Here is a 21,441-nt window from a genome sequence, read left to right on the forward strand (position 1 = left end):
ACTGAGCAGCACAGGAGACACCACAACTGTAAGGATCCATTGGGACTGCGTGAATGCTGGACCCCAGTAATGTGATGTTTCGCAACTGGGTTTGACTGAATGCTTAGGTTTGGGAGTAATTATCCCATAGAACACCGTAGACTGCAAAAATGAAGCATTAAACAAATCTGCATCTTTTTTTTAATAGCTTTTATAACTGTTTTATTACTGTTAGACTAAATTACTATGTTTGTACTTTGATATACTGTAGGTCTAGTGCCTCCGTACTGTTTGATGAACGCATCATATGATATTGTACAGTTGGTGACTTGTTTAAAAACTGTTTCACAGCAACTGCTGAGAAGGTGTTGTTGGCTTTGGCAGCCAATCAGAATTACTTTAATTATCTTTACGAGGAAACAGCTGCGGTTTGATATGCAAGTGCAACACCACTTTCCTTGCCCAATTACCTGCGGATAAGGTTCCCCAATATACTTTTTACTAACTTTTTGCCTTCTTTTTGACAGGCAATCCAGTGATCTTAACAAGCTTCGCCAGGATTATGCCAGGCTTGTCAAAGAATTGAATGAGAAAACCAGCAGTTTGGCAGAGGAGGAACTGCAGAAAAAGAACCAGGAGCAGATGGCGGTTGGGCTAAAGGTGCAGAACTTTGTAAACTACTTGTGAATTAGTCACACATATTTATTATAAAATCTCTCTCTCGCGCTCTTTTTCTCTCTCTCTCAAAATAGTTTAAGGGGTATATTTACTAAAGTGCGGGTTTCTAGAAGTGGAGATGTTGCCCATAACAACCAATCACATTCTAGCTATCTTCTAGAAGGTGCTAGATAAATGTTAAGTAGAATCTTATTGGTTGCTGTGGGCAACATATCCACTTTTAAAAACCAGCACCTTAGTAAAAATAGGTCCGTACACACTAGACGATGTGCTCACAATGCGATATTGTGAGCGATTTTCCTTGAACTCTCCCCGGCACGCCAGAACACAATATGGTGCTAAAAATCGGCATCGTGAGTGGACACTCACGATTTGGACATATTTACACAATTTGTCGCTCCGATGCATCGAAATTGGGTGAATCGTGTAAAATATTGTCTAGTGTGTACGCACCTTAAAGCAAGAGATTGAGAGTGAAAGAAAGAGATTGAGGGGGAGAGACAGAGTATGAATGAAGGTATAATACATCACTGGCTTGTGTTCTAGGCTCAGATGCAAGATGCAGAGAGGAGATGGGAAGAAGTTGAAAAATACCTAAGAAAAAGAATGACCGATATGGAAATGACCCAACAAGGTGAGTACTTCCTTTCTCTGCTTCAGGTTTGGGTTTCCATTTCATACTTGTTAAGAAATGTTGCTGTATAAATACAATAAAGCATACCCCCCTGTTTTATATGTTATGTACTGCTTGTGCCAAGCATTGCCTGCTCCCTTCACAGATCTACAGACAAAACTGATCTCCAAGGAGGCCGAAGTCCAGAGTCTCCACAGCAAACTCACAGACACCATAGTGACAAACCAGCAGCTGGAGCAGCGACTCATGCAGCTTATGGATGCTGGGCAGGATGGCAGCCTACAAATGCAGGTGCAGGTACTGTAGTTCAGGATGTTCACCTTCGTTTGCTGCTCTTTGTAAGGGTCAATGGCTCGCTTACAGACATCAATCTTTACCATGTGTGTATTGTCCTCAAAATGTTGTGTTGTTGCTGTTTACACTGAATGACTTAATGACAGATGTGTGAGGTCACTCAGGTTGGAGCATTGGTCTCATTGCAGGTGCCAGGAAATGTTCTGTGCCTTTTCACATTTTCTAATAGACCCACACTGACCTAGGTAGCCCCATCCAGTCATCTTTACACTCTCCATATTTATATCTAACGTAGCACGCACCTCCCAGTGAGTGGAGTTAATTTACTACATTGACCCAATGGTCTTTGTGTGTGTCCTTTTATCTCGTGTAGAGGCTTGGTGAAGTATTTGCTTATAGACCTCCGCAAATATTAACCCCTTGAGGACCCCTCTGGGTCATGGACAGCCATACGGAAAGCCCTGAACTACAACATCTAACCAGCATAAGTACACAATCTGACATCATGTCTTGGAGGACAGCTCAGTAACATCCCTTTATATATTTTACTTTGAGACAGACTGCAATTGCTCTAGAAGCTGCTATTTTATATTTCATATGCATTGTCAGTGACAGAGTATTTTGAGTCCCAATAGGATGGATGTGTGGTGTGTATGAAAACTGTTCTGTGATTAAAATCTGCAAACGTATTTGTTTGTATGTATATGTGTATATATATATATATATATATATATATATATATATATATATATATATATTTATTACACACACACTCTGGTTTATATTGGGAAACCCTTGTCTTGGTCCTTCATTGCCAATAGCCTAAACTGGTCAGGGCAACTTTGATTACGTATGGCTCCTTCTCTCTATACAGCACAAGTCACTCTTGTTTTCTCTCCTTTATGTAAGGATCTGTTGAAGCAAAATGAAGCACTGAATGTTCAGATTCAGAAATACCATTCTCAGATGCAAGCCCAGGTAAAGAGACTACCAATTAACTTCAGTATCATAGGAGCAGATTTTGGTAGTGGATAATAAGTTAAAATGAAATACTTGAAAATAGTCTAAGGACCCCTAAGTAATCTAAATATCCATTACCATTATAGAGCTTAGTGACCAGGCTTATTATCTCTCTTGTCCCTTCATATGAGATTTAAATTCACCTCTCTGATTGCACAAAATGCTCTCTTTATTCCATGTCTCCTTCTCTGGTACTGGTAGCAGACCATTCTGGGGAGTATGCATCTCAGCACGCATCTAATGGGGTCCACACATATGTGAATGATTGCCGCAATTCCCGATGTTGGATTTACCTGATTTACTGAGTCTGACCCAAAAATTATCGGGAATTTTAGCATGCAGAATTTCCCTGGTTCCCAGACTGATCGCCGAACATCGATGTATTGGGGATTTGCAGTGCTGATTTATGGGCCCCTTTAAATCTAGTTGAGTCTTGCAGTAATTGCTACACATCTTTATTATGTTCACCAGATGTGTTCAGGGGATGTAGTTATTATCCCGGCTGATGGGATGCCGGCGCTCAGAATGCCAACGCCGGCATGCCGACAACTGTCAGTCCCTGGGCCGGCATTTGATCACTGGCATCCCAACAGTAACTATTGGGGTCAGGGTGAGGATTAGGGGTAGGTTTAGGCACTAGAGAGGAGGGAGATTGGGTATAGGCACTAGGGGGGGAGGGTTAGGTTTAGGCTGCAGGGAGGGGAAGGAGAGAATGCTTACCTCCTTCTGTCGGGATTGCGATCCTGTCTGGAAGCTGGCATCGGGAATCTGACCCCCGGGTTCCCGAGCGTCGGCATCTCGTACCCAACCCGTTTTCAGTTGTCCCTTCAGGTCTTCATCCTGTAAGTAGAATATAATGGTCCATACTGATTACAAACATACCTGTGTGTGTTTTCTTTTCCAGTCTTCTGCTTCAGTCAGAGTGGATGAACTGCATAAAGCGTAAGTTTTAGTACAATATTATTCTGACAGATTGAAACATGTTGTCACCTTTAGTTCAAGGATAAAATTGCACATCATCAAATGGGTTCCACAGCCTGTTATTGCTGAAAAGACCCTGAATGATGGAATCGGAGTCTACTTTGGTCACACACATAAGTGTTCTGGCCAGAGCTAAGCATCTGGATATCTTCCGGTTTTTATTGGCGCCTGTCATTCATTTGACGCTCGATCCCAAAAGATGACACTGGTTCGGCATTCAGGCTGTTTGGTGCACACTCCTGATGTCTCTCTTCAGACTGGCATTGCTTTGTCTCCCAAAACAAACGCAGATCTTACAGCTGGGTACACAGTTGAACAACCCGGTGATCTTGCGGCTGTCCGTTCTGATATAGTGTGTCCGTGTACACAATGCGCCATTCGATGATACGATATATCATTACAGGATTAATGTTACCACATCACACAATGCATATGCCATCTGTCGTGCTACACATCAGATGGGACGATGTAGTGTGTATAAAGGATAGATTAGGTGTACACCCTATATGATGGTCGTGCAGATTGGTCGCGGACTGCAAGATTGCCCAATATATCTTATAGTGTGTACCTGGGTTAAAAAATTTGGTGGAAGTTAAAAGCAATCCGAAATGCCTGCCAGATTCTCCTGCTCCCTGGCCATGTAGCTTGCTACCCCCAACATGCTGCCAGTGGTAGATCACATGAACATGTAGTTTTACCCCACAATTTTCTCCAGTTATCATTGATCGAGGTGTCTGGGCCACATTACCAGATGTGGGCAGCCTTTGCCTGCTGGATGACACTGCAGGATCCTGTCCGCTTTAGATAATGTTCCCACACAAATACGAAACCCCTGTTGTGTAAACATTTACATCCAGGAGTGAGTTTTGTTAGATGCTACTTGTTTTGGATGAACGTGCATATTAGATTTACAGCGATTAGTCTTGGTAGTTTATTTCCCAGTAATGCTTTGCTGTTAGTCAGTCCTGTGACCCGTGTAGCATTTGTTCTGTAATGGGTTCCATACATCAGTAATTAATTGGGGCAATTTTCCATGCTGCCGATGCCTGGGTTGGGTGATTGGCAAAATCCAACCTGTTGGACAATCTCGGTTTGGCGATTCCGACCTAAAAATTATAGGAATCGGCAGTGTCTCAGGGGGCTTTACTAGTGGAGACCTTCAGTATTAGAAATGTAACATTCCTTCATGTGTTTTTAGGATTGCAGAGAAGGATAAGGAGATGAAACAGATGGAGGAATCTTTGGCACTCGAACATGCTAATTTTGCAAACAGCGGAGAGGAGCTGAAGGTGGTGTAAACATTAATGTTATTTTTGGTACTCTGTAGCAGTGAGAGGCATCATAGTATGCTTCAGGGGCCACACCCTCTAACCTTTTAAACTTGGCCCTCAAGGCACTCTATAACTGGCCACACATCTAAAGATCATCTGTCCAACCAGCCAACTAGTTGATTGGTTGGAATGAAAATCTGGTAACGTATGAAGGCAAATGACCATGAGCAATTTGCTCCCAAACTCCGGAAAATGGACAAAAACTATTGTTTGGACAAATTGTTTAGATCAAAATTGAACAAACTTGTCTGACGACCATTTTTATTTGTTTTCTGGCATTTAGGAGCAAATTGCTGATCATCATTTACTCCCATATGTTACCAGACTTTCAATCCAACCAATCAACTAGTTGGCAGGTTGGATAAATAATCTTTAGATGTGTAGCCAGCTTAACTGTCCAGGTTATAAGGATATCCATGCTTGATCAAAGGTGACTTAATTAGCACCTCAGTCAATTTGATTTAACCGCCTGTGCTCAACCATGGATATATCTAAAACCTGAACTGTTGGGGTGTCTTGAGGACAGTGTTTGGGAACCTCTGGTATGGGAACATTCATTTCAGGAAAGTTCCGATAATCAGTAAAGGTGAAAAATCTGCTTGCAGAGTTCAGCTGGACATTGGATCCATTTGTGTCACAAATAGAGGTGTCATATAATTATGTCCAGCATATGCTTTCTCTCTTTAGGAACTACATATGTTCTTTGTTCAGTAGGAGGAGGTGGCATATAGCTATGTCCAGCATATGCTTTCCCTCTTAGGTAAGCATCCTTGTTCCACATCAACCTACACGATGCTCGGGACTTGTGCTGCTATTATCTTTCTGGTGCTCTGATTGGCTCTACAGTCACTCACTCCATCTGTTATGCACCCGCTGTGTAACCATTTTTGAAGTAAGCATCCAATAAGTGCTCTGGTCTAGTCATATAATCTTCAACAACACCAAAATAAAAAAACAACAATATAAAACATTCTATCCTACAAATGCTCTTTTATCCCACTTCCAGTGTGGTTCTTTAACCAGCATTTTATATATTGTACCGATGTAGGATTCCATTTAATCAAACAACTTACTTTGTTTTCATTGCAGGACTTAAGGAAACAGAACGAGTCGCTGAAAATTCAGATTCAGAAATACATTTCACAAATACAGTCCCAGGTAAACGCTGAGATAAAGGTGTTACTGCCTTACAGAGGTCTCTAGCCTCCATATAAGAGAAATATACATGTGTCATTTTGTCAGATTATAGCATAACTCTCCAGACACGTACACGTCTCAGTTAGCCAGCCTTTCCCAACTGAAGCAATAGTAGCACTATGTACAGGCACTCCACTATTGGACAATTCTCTTGCTGCAGGAGAAGTTGGATGTTTTAGGGCAGCTGTCTCTTCTGCTAATAGCAGATGGTGGAACATTATATAGTTCTATGCAGACAGTGGAACATTAGATAGTTCTACAAAGACTAGTGTCTGCAGCCATTTCATTGCATTACCCAGTATTATCGCCTCAGTGATTTCGCTATTTTGTAGTGAAAAGATGGACTGCATATTGGTACAACCCACAAAATGGCTGCCTCTGTAGACTATGGAAGCAGTAGCTCACTAATCAGAAATCAGGTTGTGCACTTAGTATTTTGCCAAAACCTGAACAGAATTCTGGAGTTGGTACATCAGGACTTTTTGCATGAATACTTAATGGCAGGGACTCTTATGTCATTTGTTTGGCAATGTTTACACCATATCTCTATCTCACAGGCTTCTGCATCGGTCCTTGTTGAAAGACTGCAGAAAAGGTATGTTTATCTGATGAGGAAATGAAGCCTGTTTGAATATGAAAATATGTGTAGTATTGCGGCTTCCTGTGCAGTACCGAGCATTATCTCCAGTTACTGTCACCTGTAGAAGTTATGCACCATTTTAATTCTGTTACCAAAACACATTCAAGTTGATGTTTTAAAGTAAAAATAGTTGTTCTACAAATTCCCCACTAATGACACAATTTCCTGTGTTTGAGGAGACACTTAAACAGTGGCCGATTCCAGTTTTCATTTTTCCGCAATGGAAACTAACATCATTGTCAGTGGATTTTTTATTTAGTTATGTATTTGGTTACTAGAGAAAGCTGATTGGTCAGTTTAAAAATTATTGCTTCCACTTTTCATTTAGCAGAGGCTCATTGTGTGTGATTTGCATATCTGGGACACCCTGTGACACTCAGTGCTCTTGCCGTCACAGTTCCTGGAGTCTTGGACCAGTATTAGAATAAGCGCTGCCGCCTCACATAATAATAACTTTATTTGTGGAAGAGAGGCTATCTCCAGCGCTACCCTCCATGTCATTGCTTTGGGCCATCTTTACTGCTCCAGAGTGCGGGAAGCTGTGACATGCTGGAGGAAAGGCAAAGGTGATCCAGTTTTGTATGGATCATATTCAGCTGGCTTATTCCAGGTGCCTCTACTAAGACAATCATGGGGCATGAGTTGATCAAGCAACCTCATTTTTCAAACAAAGGCACCAATCAGAAATGTAGTAAGTTCCCTTTAATATGAAATAGTTTTTGATGGTGTAAGTAATTGATCACATTTACGTACATAACTATTTCAGCCTGATTTACAAAGAAAAACAAAATTACAGCCACAAAATCAGCAGTAGTATAAACTTGCAGGCATGTTTGACTTAATTCTCTTTACCCACCGTGCCTAAAAGATTATTGCTGCCACCTAATGCTTTGGTTTAATTTATTGATGCATCTCCTGTGCCATGAATATGTAGATATGGAGAGAGAGCAATCCATGCCACACGTCATTTTCAGCCTTACTTGTGTTGGTCAGTGATTTTTCCAGTATTCACTGCTATGTGGAAGAAGAGCTGATAAAGACCTGTGAACATTTAAAGACTATGGGGTATGTTTACTGAAGTGCGGGTTTTTAGAAGTGGAGATGTTGCCATAGCAACCAATCAGATTCTAGCTATTATCTTCTAGAAGATGCTAGATAAATGTTAAGTAGATTCTGATTGGTTGCTATGGGCAACATCTCCACTTCTAAAAACCCGCACCTTAGTAAATATACTCTTATTAGTAATGCATTGACCTTGTGGACAAAGCTTGTTGCCAATGTCAACCAGTCATATAATCGCCTTCTTTAGACTTGATGAAAATATATCTTGTTGTGTTTGCATAAGGATTACAGTAAGGGCTGCACAATCTGCATTACATAAGGTTAAAGCAGGGGTTCCAAAACTCCGCCCTTATAGTACATGTTTTACTGTTTTACTGATATCCATGCTTGAGTGCATGTGACTTGATTAGTACCTCAGTAGTTTGATCTAACCATCTGGATTCAAGCATGGATGTCCTTAAAACCTGGACTGTAATGGTGGAGTTTGGGAACCTATGGGTTAAAGTATAACTGCACTTGTCACTAAAAAAGCATTTCAGCTATAGAACAGTGTTTTTCATGTGCTCAGTATTATACGGCAGACTTGGCAAGGCTGATCTGAAGTGAGCATTATTGAGTATTTTGATGGCTTTTCCAGTTCTGAAGATCTATCTTCAAGAAGCTGGTATTGTTACATATAGTACCAGAGTTCCTTGTCTTTATGGTGCAGTATTAGTGGTGTTTGAGGGCTGTGCAAGTAATGGGGGGTGTTTTATTGTCCTTGCAGCATTGCAGAAAAGGACCAGGAGATAAAGCATGTGAAAGATGCAGTTGCACTTGAACAAGCCAATTTTGCAAATACTGAGGAGGAACTAAAGGTAATATCCATGTAATATCCATGTAATATCCAACATTGGATTGTTTTCTTGTTTTTTTTTATTCTGTCATCTTAAAAATAGTATTTATGCATCCTAAAGTACATTTGTGCCTGGATGCTATAGTCTTCCTCAACCCTTGGACACTTCATCACTTTTAGCCATGGTGAGCGTTTTTTAAATGAGAGCCATCTAATACTGAAATCCTGCAGTCCAGAGCTGCTCCTGATTTGTCTGTACACCCTGGGCCTGTAACAGTCCAGTGATGCACTCATGTGTCTTAAAGCTGCATGACTGAAACTGGTTGTTGATGGGTGCAACTCTCCTCTGCTTCCTAAGTAGATGACAGGAACGCATCTATCGAAATGTGTTTTAATATATTGTCAGTCACCGAGTACTTTTTTTTATGTTTTTGAAATCTTGGTGAACAGAAGCCAGTTAGTAGAGATGGGTAAAGCAATTCAGCTATACTTCAGACTTGCTGTAAAAAAAAGTGAATTAACCAATCGATAGAGATTCACCAATAAATAACGTCCAATATCGCAAAAGCTTCATATCTAGGGGAAATGTTTGTCTATGTTCTCTGTTAGATTATGTGACAAATACGATTTGTAGCACAGACTGCTTTCTAGTTGTGTACACATTGCATTTACTTGTTACGCAGCATTATCTGATTTATGTTTCCACCTTGTTGTATTTTATTTTTACACATTTTCAAAATACATAACACAAATCTTGAATTCCCACATAAAGTGCAGTAGTTTTTATACAGTTGTGTATAGTTATTACTGTGCTCTATTAGAGTGCCATAGATTTATTTGGTATTTTGTTTTAGATTTTGTCTTTAGCTTCAGTATTATCCTTGATAAAATGTTAGTGACTTATTATAGCCTAGCATTTTTTATTTCTGTCATATTGTACAGCCATGGCCAAAAGTTTTGAGAATGACACAAGTATTGGTTTTCACAAAGTTTGCTACTTCAGTGTTTAGACCTTTTTGTCAGATGTTACTATGGTATACTGAAGTAACATTGCAAGCATTTCATAAGTGTCCAAGGCTTTTATTGACAATTTCATTAAGTTTATGCAAAGAGTATTTGCAGTGTTGACCCTTCTTTTTCAAGACCTCTGCAATTCGCCCTGGCATGCTGTCAATCAACTTTTGGGCCACATACTGACTGATGGCCGCCCATTCTTGCTTAATCAATGCTTGGAGTTTGTAAGAATTTGCGGGGTTTTGTTTGTCCACCCGCCTCTTGAGGATTGACCACAAGCTCTCAATGACATTAAGGTCTGGGGAGTTTCCTGGCCATGGACTCAAAATTTAGATGTTTTGTTCTCCGAGCCACTTAGTTATCACTTTTTCCTTATGGCAAGGTACTCCATCATGCTGGAAAAGGCATTGTTCGTCAACAAACTGTTCTTGGATGGTTGGGAGAAGTTGCTCTTGGAGGATGTTTTGGTACCATTCTTTATTCATGGCTATGTTCTTAGGCAAAATTGTGAGTGAGCCCGCTCCCTTGGCTGAGAAGCAACCCCACACATGAATGGTCTCAGGATTCTTTACTGTCATGTAAAGCCATGAATAAAGAATGGTACCAAAACATCCTCCAAGAAAAACTTCTCCCAACCATCCAAGAACAGTTTGGTGACGAACAATGCCTTTTCCAGCATGATGGAGCACCTTACTATAAGGCAAAAGTGATAACTAAGTGTCTCGGGGAACAATACATCTAAGTTTTGAGTCCATGGCAGGAAACTCCCCAGACCTTAATCCTATTAAGAACTTGTGGTCAATCCTCAAGAGGTGGATGGACAAACAAAAACCCACAAATTCTGACAAACTCCAAGAATGGGTGGCTATCAGTCAGTATGTGGCTCAGAATTTGATTGACAGCATGCCAGGGCGAATTGCAGAGATCCTGAAATAGAAGGGTCAACACTGCAAATATTGTCTCTTTGCATAAACTTAATGTAATTGTCAATAAAAGCCTTTGACACTTATAAAATGCTTGTAATTTTACGTCAGTATACCATAGTAACATCTGACAAAAAGCTCTAAAAACACTGAAACCGCAAACTTGCCTTGGCTATCTACTGTACGATTATACAGCCAATATGCTCATATGGAATAAATAAAAAAACTAGATGTGTTGGAAGCAGGAAAAATGGGAAAGCCTAAGGATCTGAGCACCTTTGACAAGAGCCAAATTGTGATGACTAGACGACTGGGTCAGAGCATCTACAAAACGGCAGCTCTTGTTGGGTCTTCCCAGGAGTAGTACTTACCAAAAGTGGTCCAAAGAAGTACAACAGGGGCGTGGCTCACATCCCATGACTTAGTCATTGATGGCTTCTGTTTTCTCTTATCGAAAATAGCCAAGATAGAATACCATCTAATTGCAGACCACGTGTGCTGCTGTTGTTGTGGCAAGTTATTACTTTGTAATTAGATAAGAGCATATCTTGTACTTTTACTTTTAAAATTAAACTGCTTGCTAACCTACTTCAATTTATTGATGTGTGCAAAATTCTCTGTTTAAGCACATGAGCTAAAAGTGTGGTACTTGTCCAGACCACAAAGCAAACAGTTTATTCGTTCCATTATCAGATGTCCTATTTCTAATCTATAGTTGCCCGATGTTATCCCATGCCAAATTGATAATTTATGCAAGCCAGTTTCATTTGCAGTGTGGGATTTGTGATCCCAATGTAAGTTTGCTGGACTTTGTCCCAGTTTTTCATTAGACAGTGTGGAAACCAATAGTAATGATGATAGTGATGATAGCCAAGGACCGTGATGATGACAATGGTGTGGAATTTTTTTGGAGGACTCTTATACTGGTATGCAATCGGGAAGCCGACTGCCTAAATACCGGCAGCCGGCTTCCCCGACTGTCATATCCCGGCAAGGGTGATATGCTGGGCGTCTAGATGTAGTGATGCCGGGCGCCCGGCATCCCGATCGTAGTGATGCTGGGCGCCGCGAGCGGACAGCCGCAGGGGGGGTAAGGTTAGGTTTAGGGCTCCTGGGGGGGCTTATGGTTAGGCATCCCCCCGGGAGGGTTAGGGTTAGGCTAGGGGAGGGAGGGTTTAGGCACCCCCCCGGGGGACTTAGGTTTAGGCAGCAGGGAAGGGGGTTGTTAGGGTTAGGCACTTGGGGGGGGGGGGAGGTTAGGGTTAGGCACCCCTAAGGAGGGTTAGGGTTAGATGGGTTAGGTTAGACAATACTTACCTATCCACGATCGGGATTTCGAGCGCTGTCGGGCTTCTGCTGCCGGGATCTCTGCTGATGTCGGGCTGCCGCCGCCGGGAATTCATACCAATTCCCTTATACTAACTGCTGAGTGGGGAAATTCCTATACTAGCCATAGTCACAAGTTATGACATGAACCTGAGTACAGACACTTTTCTGTTGGTAACAACATTGATGTAGACAGGTAGAGCTTTAGTTGAAACATAATTGTGATTAGGTACATTCCGTATCTCTGTTTAACAGCAAATTAGTTCTGGAAATGAGACGCCACTAATTTCGAAGGTATAGTGTTCATTACAGCTGGTAATGGAGAGCGATCTCTGTTGTCTCCTGCAAAGATTTACTCCGGTTGCTGAGGTCTTCTAGTGTCAGAATCGACTTCCAGTACAAGTTCAGTCCCTTATTGAACAGCTTGTACATATTCATCCTAATTAGCATTGTATTTCCATCTGCATTGTTGGATTAGGATTATCGTTCTTTGCCAACATGAACTAGTAACCTTTCATGTACACAGCTGGCACTGTTGCTATGGGCTCAGTGTCTCTTAAACTATTTCCAAAGCAATGACTTTTGGCTTGCAGTATCAGTATCACTTGTGTGCTGCTAGATTGGCCAAGTAAATTTTGATTATCTTGCAGAGTGGGTGTTTCATCTACTAGCATGAGCAGAACTTGGTAAACACCCTCCGAAATTGGTTGTCTAATGTACTTAAGTCTCTGTCCTCACTGATTACAGACATGAATTTACATTGTGTACAGTTGGCAATGGTTTGCCACCCCAGGTCTATGTATATATATATATATATATATATATATATATATATATGTGTGTATATATATATATATATATGTGTGTGTGTGTGTATATATATATATATATGTGTGTGTGTATATATATATATATATATGTGGTTTTTCACAGAGAAGATCACTTTCATGCTAATTTCATCTCAACATAATTGGCAATGGGATGAGAGTAAATCCACATCATCCATATGAGAAGAACTATAACCGAACAGTATCCTTATCCTTCATCTCATGCACATGTGATACTACCATTTCACCTGTTATCACCTCTGCTAGGACCTGAAGCAGTTTTTTCCACAAAGGTGTAACTAAATAAGGAAAGCCGTGAGCTGGTACGTCATACAGGGGTAGAGGTGCACAAGTTTCACTGTCAGCATGGCCTAGCCAGGCAGCCGTTTAATGTGCTGGACTCATATCTGCCAACCATTAAGAGATTTTGGGTGGTTACTTTTCCTTACTTCATGCAAGTCGTCATTATCTATTATAAAGTAAATGACTGTTACATGTAAGCTGGTTTTCCATCTTCACTGTGAAAAGGAAAATGACTCATGAGGGGTGGACAGACTGGTGATTAGTACAGAAGAATGTGTCTCTGCTAGTCAGTGCCCTGCAACATATTACCTATTGATATCTCAATGTATTCACTGTATATATCTTCCTTTAAATACCTAATGGTACTAATGAGTAGCACAGAAAATGACAGTTGTGTTGCCGCGCTCAGTGCGGCCGATTCAGAGATGCCTGTAAGTCGGCCGCAAGTATACTTACACTGCATGCACGGAATTCAGTGCGGATATTTGCCCGTATGCAACGATGCACGCATTTATGCAACCACACCGCCACTATCCACACGCAGTTGTCATTATCAGCACACACTTGCACCAACATGTACTTGTGCATCTGAAATCGGACTGATTTCTGCATGCCCACAACTCTGCGTAGCCAACTATTCTAACTATATACCCACGTGCAAACACCCCATTACCACCCAGTTGTGCTTATTCAGCCACAAGTGGATATGCCTCTGAGATGCATGTGACCAAGAATTGCACGTAGATCCGTACACTCAGCGACGCAGGGCTAAAAATTGCATGCTCCATCGGCAAAATGCATTTACATGCACCTCTGCATCAGATCCAAAGTATATTCAGTAATGGGCCTCTTTGATGTAAACCACTTTTTGGATTTTCATTTTGAAACCTATGATGGTGGTGAATAGATAAAATAACATGGATTTGAAACGGTCGCCCATAGTTAACAAAGATGCCAATTACTGTGATGATGTGCTCACTGTACTGCAGCAAAGTACCACCACTATTATAGGTGTTTTACATTGGACTGAATATATCCATTTTAAGATATGAACAGCAGGTCAGAGCACAGAGATTGCTTTTAGGGAGTGTCTAGCCATTAATCAGTGTGTGAACGAGCCTGTAGCTAGTACGGGCCCCACCAGTCATAAATACTTCTCCTATCTATTTTATTGCTGCACTTCTTACACTGGCAGAATAATTATTGTCATATTACTCTAGCTAATGTTGTCCTCACTATTGAGGTTTGTACACATGATGTCACCACAGTCTCTCTGCATTTAGAACAGGAACGAGATTGATTTGGCTTTTGTTCTTGCAGACACTACAGAGAGAGAACGTATCATTCAAGGCTGAACTACAGAAATTTCAGTTGACTCAGAATGAACAGGTAAGGAGAAACGCATCCTTTCAAGAAGCTATTAGCTATAGTTTAAAATAAAGGACAGGTAGTTGCCCTCTCTTAAAGCCTTATGAATGAGTAGTTCTTCCTGAGAGTGGTGCTGTAGATAGCAAGGAACGTGTTGCTCTAGGCCTCTGATGTGACTCTGCATGCAGTAAAGGTTGGTCCCTGCTCACGTAAGGACTGCAGGTTGCTGGTCACGAGTTTGGGATCCTGAATCTCTGAAATGTCTAGCTTGGTCTGTCATGGTCCTGCGGGCCGACCCTCAAGATAGGCCAATCTGAGAATCGTCGCCCGTGACTTTTACAGGTTACCTCAGCACATGTGGTTAACTAAACTGGGTAACTGCCACCAGCAGAAGAAAACTGTAATGCTAAAGCATAAGGTAAGCTGCTGCTCTCACCTGCATACACAATTATCAATACTTAGAAAAATAGGTAACATGAGCCATATGAGACCTTGGGTCATAAAAACACAGATCCAGAACTAGAATTAATATTTAATTCAAGAATATCTTCAAAGGTTATGTACAAAAGTTACAAAGAATATAATAATGTTAAAGACAATCACACCGTTACTCACACTTTCCAGAAAATAAAATAACAAAGTGGGGAAACAAACCACTCTGATCACGTTGGATTAAATGGTTCTAGGATGAGGCCTTCCCAGTGACGATTAGGGATCATCTGTATCCTTCCATGGCCTCATGTAGAATGAACAATGGGCCAGTGTTGAGTCACATATTTATGCCTGCTTTTCCAGGCACCCCCCTCCCTGGAGGTGATTTTAACCCTTTTCAGCTCAGAGTGGATTGTCCAACTGTCTGAAGCTCAGGGTTTCCTGGCCACATGAGCAGGGGTTCTTTAATTACACATTCAGCTCTTTGAAGTTGGGAAGCAGGCTGAGGTCCATAAACATGCCCAGCGCCTAGGTGAAGAAATTCACACCTGCTGAGACTCCCCTTGTAAACAACTATTTTTTTTTACCCAAACCGAACACGGGACTCTTAGTGACTGTTTTATCAAGGGTCTGGCCAGCCGTCCTATAATTTCCTCAGACAAATTTCTTTTATGCCCTATACAGCGAGACAGGTTTATGGCTGACTCAGGAAGACAGACCTTCCTATAACCTCTCTTGCCCAGCTTCAAAAGGCTTGTCATCTTTCCACACATAAAGGATGCTACATAAATGTACAAGGGGAAATTATGTGTTTTTACCAACACAATATCATGTGCAGTTATGCCCATGCTGATGTGAAATGAGCTTTTCCGCTACATGGTCCAAAAAATATTCCTTTTTTTTTTTTTATTCTGTTCTATATACACTCATCTTGAGCATTAAGTTCTTATTGGTTATACTGTAAATTTTTAGCGATAGCTTTGATGGTATACACGTCCGCTTTTACTGTGTATCTCCGTTTTGCTTGTAAAAATGATAAAACTCAATACAACTATATTAAGCAGTGTTATCGGTTCTGTTACAGGCTACTGCTGTTCTGGAACAGCTGGAGAAAAGGTAAAAGCATCTATTCATTACATATAACGCTGTCTAATTTCATTGGCTTCAGCGGTCATTCATACACAGGGCTTAGGATGGAAATCCCCTAGTCATGCTATGTTTTGGTCTTTTAAAGTACCTTTAAAGTTAAAATGCCAGTCGCTTTATATTTGAGATAGTAATTGTCACAAATCTACCTAGAAAAGTTTCTTGCGCTTGCATGAACATAAAACACTCCTAAATCAGACGTCTTATGCCTAATTGATTACCTCTGCATGGGCCTTTCTTATGTCTAAAATGAGCATTCCATTGGGAAAATGTAACTAGTAACCACAGAATTTTATGGGCCATGATTCAGAGATGGACGTTAATGCGAACACAGCTGCGAATGAGCATAAAGATGTCCACTGCTGCCTTCTTACCTGCGTGCGACAAGGCATACCTGCGTAAATATCGGTAATATCGATGCACATCGAGCGGCCATCTTGCCCTTGCGGCTGGTCTGACCAGCCATAGATTCTGCAGTTTTCCTCTCCCGCTGAGGGCTCTCATGCTACGCAGGCAGTCGCTAATTTAAGCACGCCCATGAAACAAACACTCCCAACATTCTGTCCCTTAGTAACACTAAAATCAGTAAGAGCAGTGCCTGATTAACTAAACTTGAAGTCACACTTGGGAATTTAATGGGGGTTTGAGATTGACCCCAAATTCTTATTCACCTTCTCTGCAACAAGGTTATAGCTCCAAACATTGAATCTCCAAAGTAGCTTTCATATTAAAATTCACTGTTTAGCTGTGTGCTGACAGTGGGAGATATTTACTGACATGAGTGCAAATATGCAGTTTACCACATCAACTAATTGGTATTTGACTGGAATACCTTTTCTGCAGCTAAGAAGAAATGAATTGTGTTTGCTTGCTTGTAGGTTACTACCATACACATCACACATTGGCATATCTGAATCTCGTGAGATGAGTGACCTCTACAGGCAGCACTGAGAAGTGCAGATTTTCTTTAGCAACCAATTATGAATTCATGTTTTTATAAGTGTATAATATTTTTAAGTCTACACACAGCATTGCAAAATATAACCTTTTACTTTTATCCTGATGCTATCCCATTCTGTTATTTTTTTGAGAGCATTGTAAAGGACTTTTAGCTCTAAATATTGTTTATTTTAGTGCAATAATATTTTAACATAGCTTATTCACTAGAACCTAGTGAAGAGTAGACTGAATTCTTAAGAATATTCGCTGCCTACACTGTGTCTAACAGACGGGTGGACTTTTGCAGACTGAAGGTTCTGCTGTTAGCAGCCAGTGGACAGAAATGATCTATAGACTTCAAATAAGTAAATCAAGTTGGCATCAGGACTAAAATGTATAAAATTCACTTCTTATTTAATCTTTGCTACTGTTTACTATTGTGTAACTAAGTTATTGGTTCTATACTGATGAAAGATCTCCTTTAACAGTGTGCATGAAATGTTATGTTAATGACATTGGTCAGTCTATAACTCCAGTAAGTGATAAAGAATAGACCTTGGTTAAATGACCACCTCTCTTTCAGTGTTGTGGAAAAAGATGAGCAGATCAGAGCTCTGGAACTGAGACTTGAGGCTGAGCTTGTGAAAGTGACCAGTAACATCGAGGAACATAAAGTAAGGGACACAATCGGCATCCTTTCTAGTGAACGGTGTATTCCCATGAATTATAATTGTCTTTAACATGGCTGCCATCTACTGTTCGTAGGGTCCGGTACTCTAATGTCTTTGTGAACTATTGTCGTTTGTTTTAATTTTTTTTTCTGTGTAAGACGTTGTTTAAGCAAATTAAATATGTAATACTTTGTTCTCTAAGAGGATAACCTAATGGAGTTTGTATATTTAATTGCACTTTTGTGCAGAGAATTTGCCTGGTTGTTTAGGGGCTGAAAATGGAGGCAAACTACTTATACAATTCTGGGAAAATATTAACATCATAATAGGTTTCAGATTATGGTTAACATGAGTTATTGATGTGTGTCCTTATATGTCTTCTTTTGGCAATATGGCTTCAGCACCGGCACCTGCCAAACTGTGCAATGAGTAATACTATAATGTTGTGATATGTGTATGACCATTACCGCGAGGTAAGAATATCCATATCACACACAGCAACCCCAAAGCAATTGTTTTGTTTGAAGCGACAGGCATTTTCCTACACTTAATACTGTATAAACCAGGCTACTGTAGACTCCAGTAATATAATATGCTGGTTTGTAAAACAATCATTAGATTACATAGTACATAGCTTTCAAGGCTTGTGTAGTACAGTTATCCTTTGTAAGGCTTGCACAGTACGGTTATCCCTTTTAAGGCTTGTTCAGTATGGTTATCTCGTATAAAGCGTGTGCAGTACAGTTATCCTATGTAAGGCTTGTGCCATACGGTTATCTCATGTAAGGCTTGCGCTGTATAGTTATCTCCTGTTAGTCTTGAGCAGTACGGTTATCTTTTGTAAAACTTGCACATTACAGTTACCCCTTGTAAGGCTCACGCAGCACAGTCATCTTTTGTAAGGCTCACGCAGTATGGTTATCGCTTGCTTTACTGGTTGCAGTTTGTAAGTCTTGTGCTGTTGGATAACATTACGTCTGCATTTTAACAGGGTATTCAATTTGGAGCGAAAATTTTGGAATCTGCGATAAATTAGCACCGATGACGTCATTGTCGCCGATTTCAATTATCCCCATATTCAATTTCAAAGACTTTTTGCAGGTTCGAGAAGTCTTTGAAAAAAAGCGGGGATAACTTTTCACCACTGAATAGGTGGCGAAAAAAAGTGCACAATTGGGGTTTAGAGGTGCAGCCTTAAAAAAATAGCCTGCAACCCTGGGAATGTAATTTAAAAATTAACTGTCAAAAAAAAGTAAAAAAAAAAAAAAAATTAGGGACACCCCAAAAAAATAATTTAAAAATTGGGGTGAAAAAAAAAAAATGGAAAAAGTGTTTAAAAATAGGGAAATACTGTAGGTTCAGGGCTATTCTGTAAGTATGCGGCAGGTGTATTCTACAATAGGCTATTAGCGGCAGGTGCATTTTTGCAAAATTTTTTAAAAATTACTTTAGGGACATAAAAATATGCTAGTACCCAGTTTCATGTACCCCAAATTTGATGGGACCACTTAAAAAAACGAAAAAAATAACTTAACTGCTCTTCTGCATCACTTCTTCAATGTCAGAAAAAAAACACCTGCCGCGGCTATTTAAAACCCCGACTTTCATTTGCAGGCTAAAACGGGGGTACCCATAGTGATCCCCCATGTTTTGACAGCTTTAGGGGGTCCTACAATTTATTCCAGGTAAATCTAGTTTTTTTTTGCCGATCCTATTTCGCCGGCTCCCGTTTTCGTAGCTTTTTAATTGAATATGGGGATAAAGCAGGCGCGCGCCCCTACTTTAATCCCAGGAAAATCAGCGATGTGGAGCGAAAAATCCAGCACGGACTTTTCGCTCCAAATTGAATACGGCTGTAAGTGTTTTAAGGGCATGTGAAAGTTATCCGTTCAAAATATTTCTAAGTTCAAGAATCTTAGAAATAAAATCTAGAGAACTCCGGACTAGTCTGATCCCCTCATTTGTTTCAGTCTCTACAGAATATGAACAATCAGTTACAACTTCAGGTTCAGAAGTTGCAGGAACATTTTCTTGATCAGGTAAGATTATATTCCTTTTTGATATATTTGCCTGAGTTTTTTTGAGTATCTGCAACATTTTCTAACTACCTTTTTTTTCACCTTTAGACACATAAAGACGTACTTGGACAAATGGAGAAAAGGTAACTGTAAGGCATGCATGACTTCCCTCCCAAGGCTTGACGTCATTATAGGCCTATAAGAGGGATGGGGGTCCCCATGTAAATCATGTGCGCAGCAGTCCTGTTTGGGACAAGCTGCTTGTTGTGTTTTTATTACTTGATTTCAGTGTACAGAATTGTCATAGCTAATAAAATAAATCATTATGCTTCTTCTTCTTTGTTGTCCAAATGAATGCTGATGTGGTTACATGTGATTGAAATGCTTGCTATAAATAAGAGTGTATTTCCCTTTTGTAGCATGGAAGAGAAAGATGAAAAGATCAAAACTGTTGAGGAGTTGCTGGAGACTGGACTCATAGAAGTTGCAAACAAAGAGGAAGAATTGAGGGTAAGTTGCTTTCCTTAGCCCTACACCGACTCTGCCACAGGGCTCTGTGCCCTAACTTGATCATCAGGTATCACTGACTGCCATTAAACCAACTCTGGAATATATTCTGAAAACTGGATCAGGTGCTGTATGCTAAGAAACCTATATATTTTAATACTTTGTAATTGGGATTGCACAGTGTAGTGTACAGCAAGGGTAATGTAAAGGCCACAAAGTAACAGGTCATTAGGCATGGACACTAAATAAACAGACCTTTCAGCAATTTGGCAAATTGCACAGATCTAGTCTTTTCGGGTTGGTCTGAGTGCCCGGATCAGAAGAGTCATTGGTTGCGAGGGAACACTGAAGCAATGCATGCCATTGCAGACGTTGTCCAATCAGGTATTCCGTTTTGCCAGTTCAGATTCAAATGGATTTTGACTCTAGAGGCTGTGGCTACACATGATACAATGTAGGACCAATCTGATTGACAATGATCAGCTGATAATGTAATTTCTGCTTACCTAATATAAACATCATAAAGCTAATATAGCATTTTATTAGTAGAAGCTTTTGCATGAACTTGGTTATATTTTAGAGGGATTGGGTTTGGTTTATACTTACCATTTCATATTACCTGAAAATAGATCTGCATTGGAAATCCCTTTGCAGCATAGAATTGAGTAGGTTTCTTGTGCAGTTTTATTATGTTTACATGAACTCAACTTAAAGTGATGTCTGTTTTAGACACTAAGGGATGAAAATGTGACTTTACGGATGGATGTGCAGAATCTTAAGGCCCATCACAAAGACCAGGTAATGTGTGGATTATAATATTAAAATGAAAGCATTTATAGGCTCTATTACTCCAGAAGTTGTATTTGCTTAATTGTGCCTAGCATAGGCTAATGCGGGAGGCAATCGGGAAGCCGACTGCCTAAATACCGGCAGCCGGCTTCCCGACTGCCATTTCCCGGCAAGGGTGAAATGCCGGGCGTCTAGATGTAGACGCCCGCATTTCCCTGACGCCGGGAGGCCGGCGCCCGGCATCCCGATCGTAGGGATGCCGGGCGCCGCGAGCGGACAGCCGCGGGGGGGGAGGGTTATGTTTAGGGCTCCCGGGGGGGACTTAGGGTTAGGCACCCCGCCAGGAGGGTTAGGGTTAGGCTAGGGGGAGGGAGGGTTAGGGTCAGGCACCCCCAGGGGGGACTTAGGGTTCACCCCCCCGGGGGACTTAGGTTTAGGCAGCGGGGAAGGGTTAGGGTTAGGCACTTAGAGGGGATTAGGGTTAGGCACTTGGGGGGGAAGTTAGGGTTAGACACCCCTAAGGAGGG

General features: G+C 40.8%; 1 protein-coding gene across 12 annotated transcripts in view; it reads left to right on the plus strand.

The window, feature by feature from the left end:
• KTN1 (kinectin 1) overlaps positions 1–21,441 on the plus strand; it is a 168,407-nt gene that overhangs the window by 86,069 nt on the left and 60,897 nt on the right. For 9 of the 12 annotated variants that reach the window (XM_088461377.1, XM_088461381.1, XM_088461372.1 and 6 more), the window contains exons 9-24: positions 507–639; positions 1,204–1,291; positions 1,437–1,588; positions 2,495–2,563; positions 3,510–3,547; positions 4,785–4,875; positions 6,007–6,075; positions 6,672–6,709; positions 8,583–8,673; positions 14,365–14,433; positions 15,929–15,960; positions 17,513–17,603; positions 19,571–19,639; positions 19,727–19,761; positions 20,038–20,128; positions 20,855–20,923. In XM_088461377.1, coding sequence (XP_088317503.1) covers positions 507–639; positions 1,204–1,291; positions 1,437–1,588; positions 2,495–2,563; positions 3,510–3,547; positions 4,785–4,875; positions 6,007–6,075; positions 6,672–6,709; positions 8,583–8,673; positions 14,365–14,433; positions 15,929–15,960; positions 17,513–17,603; positions 19,571–19,639; positions 19,727–19,761; positions 20,038–20,128; positions 20,855–20,923 — 1,225 coding nt within the window. The remainder of the gene's footprint in view (positions 1–506; positions 640–1,203; positions 1,292–1,436; positions 1,589–2,494; positions 2,564–3,509; positions 3,548–4,784; positions 4,876–6,006; positions 6,076–6,671; positions 6,710–8,582; positions 8,674–14,364; positions 14,434–15,928; positions 15,961–17,512; positions 17,604–19,570; positions 19,640–19,726; positions 19,762–20,037; positions 20,129–20,854; positions 20,924–21,441) is intronic. The other 3 variants (XM_088461374.1, XM_088461376.1, XM_088461382.1) reach the window with 1 other exon arrangement.

Source organism: Taudactylus pleione, unplaced genomic scaffold, assembly GCF_031769625.1.
Source record: "Taudactylus pleione unplaced genomic scaffold, aTauple2 ptg001041l, whole genome shotgun sequence".
Taxonomy (NCBI): domain Eukaryota; kingdom Metazoa; phylum Chordata; class Amphibia; order Anura; family Myobatrachidae; genus Taudactylus; species Taudactylus pleione.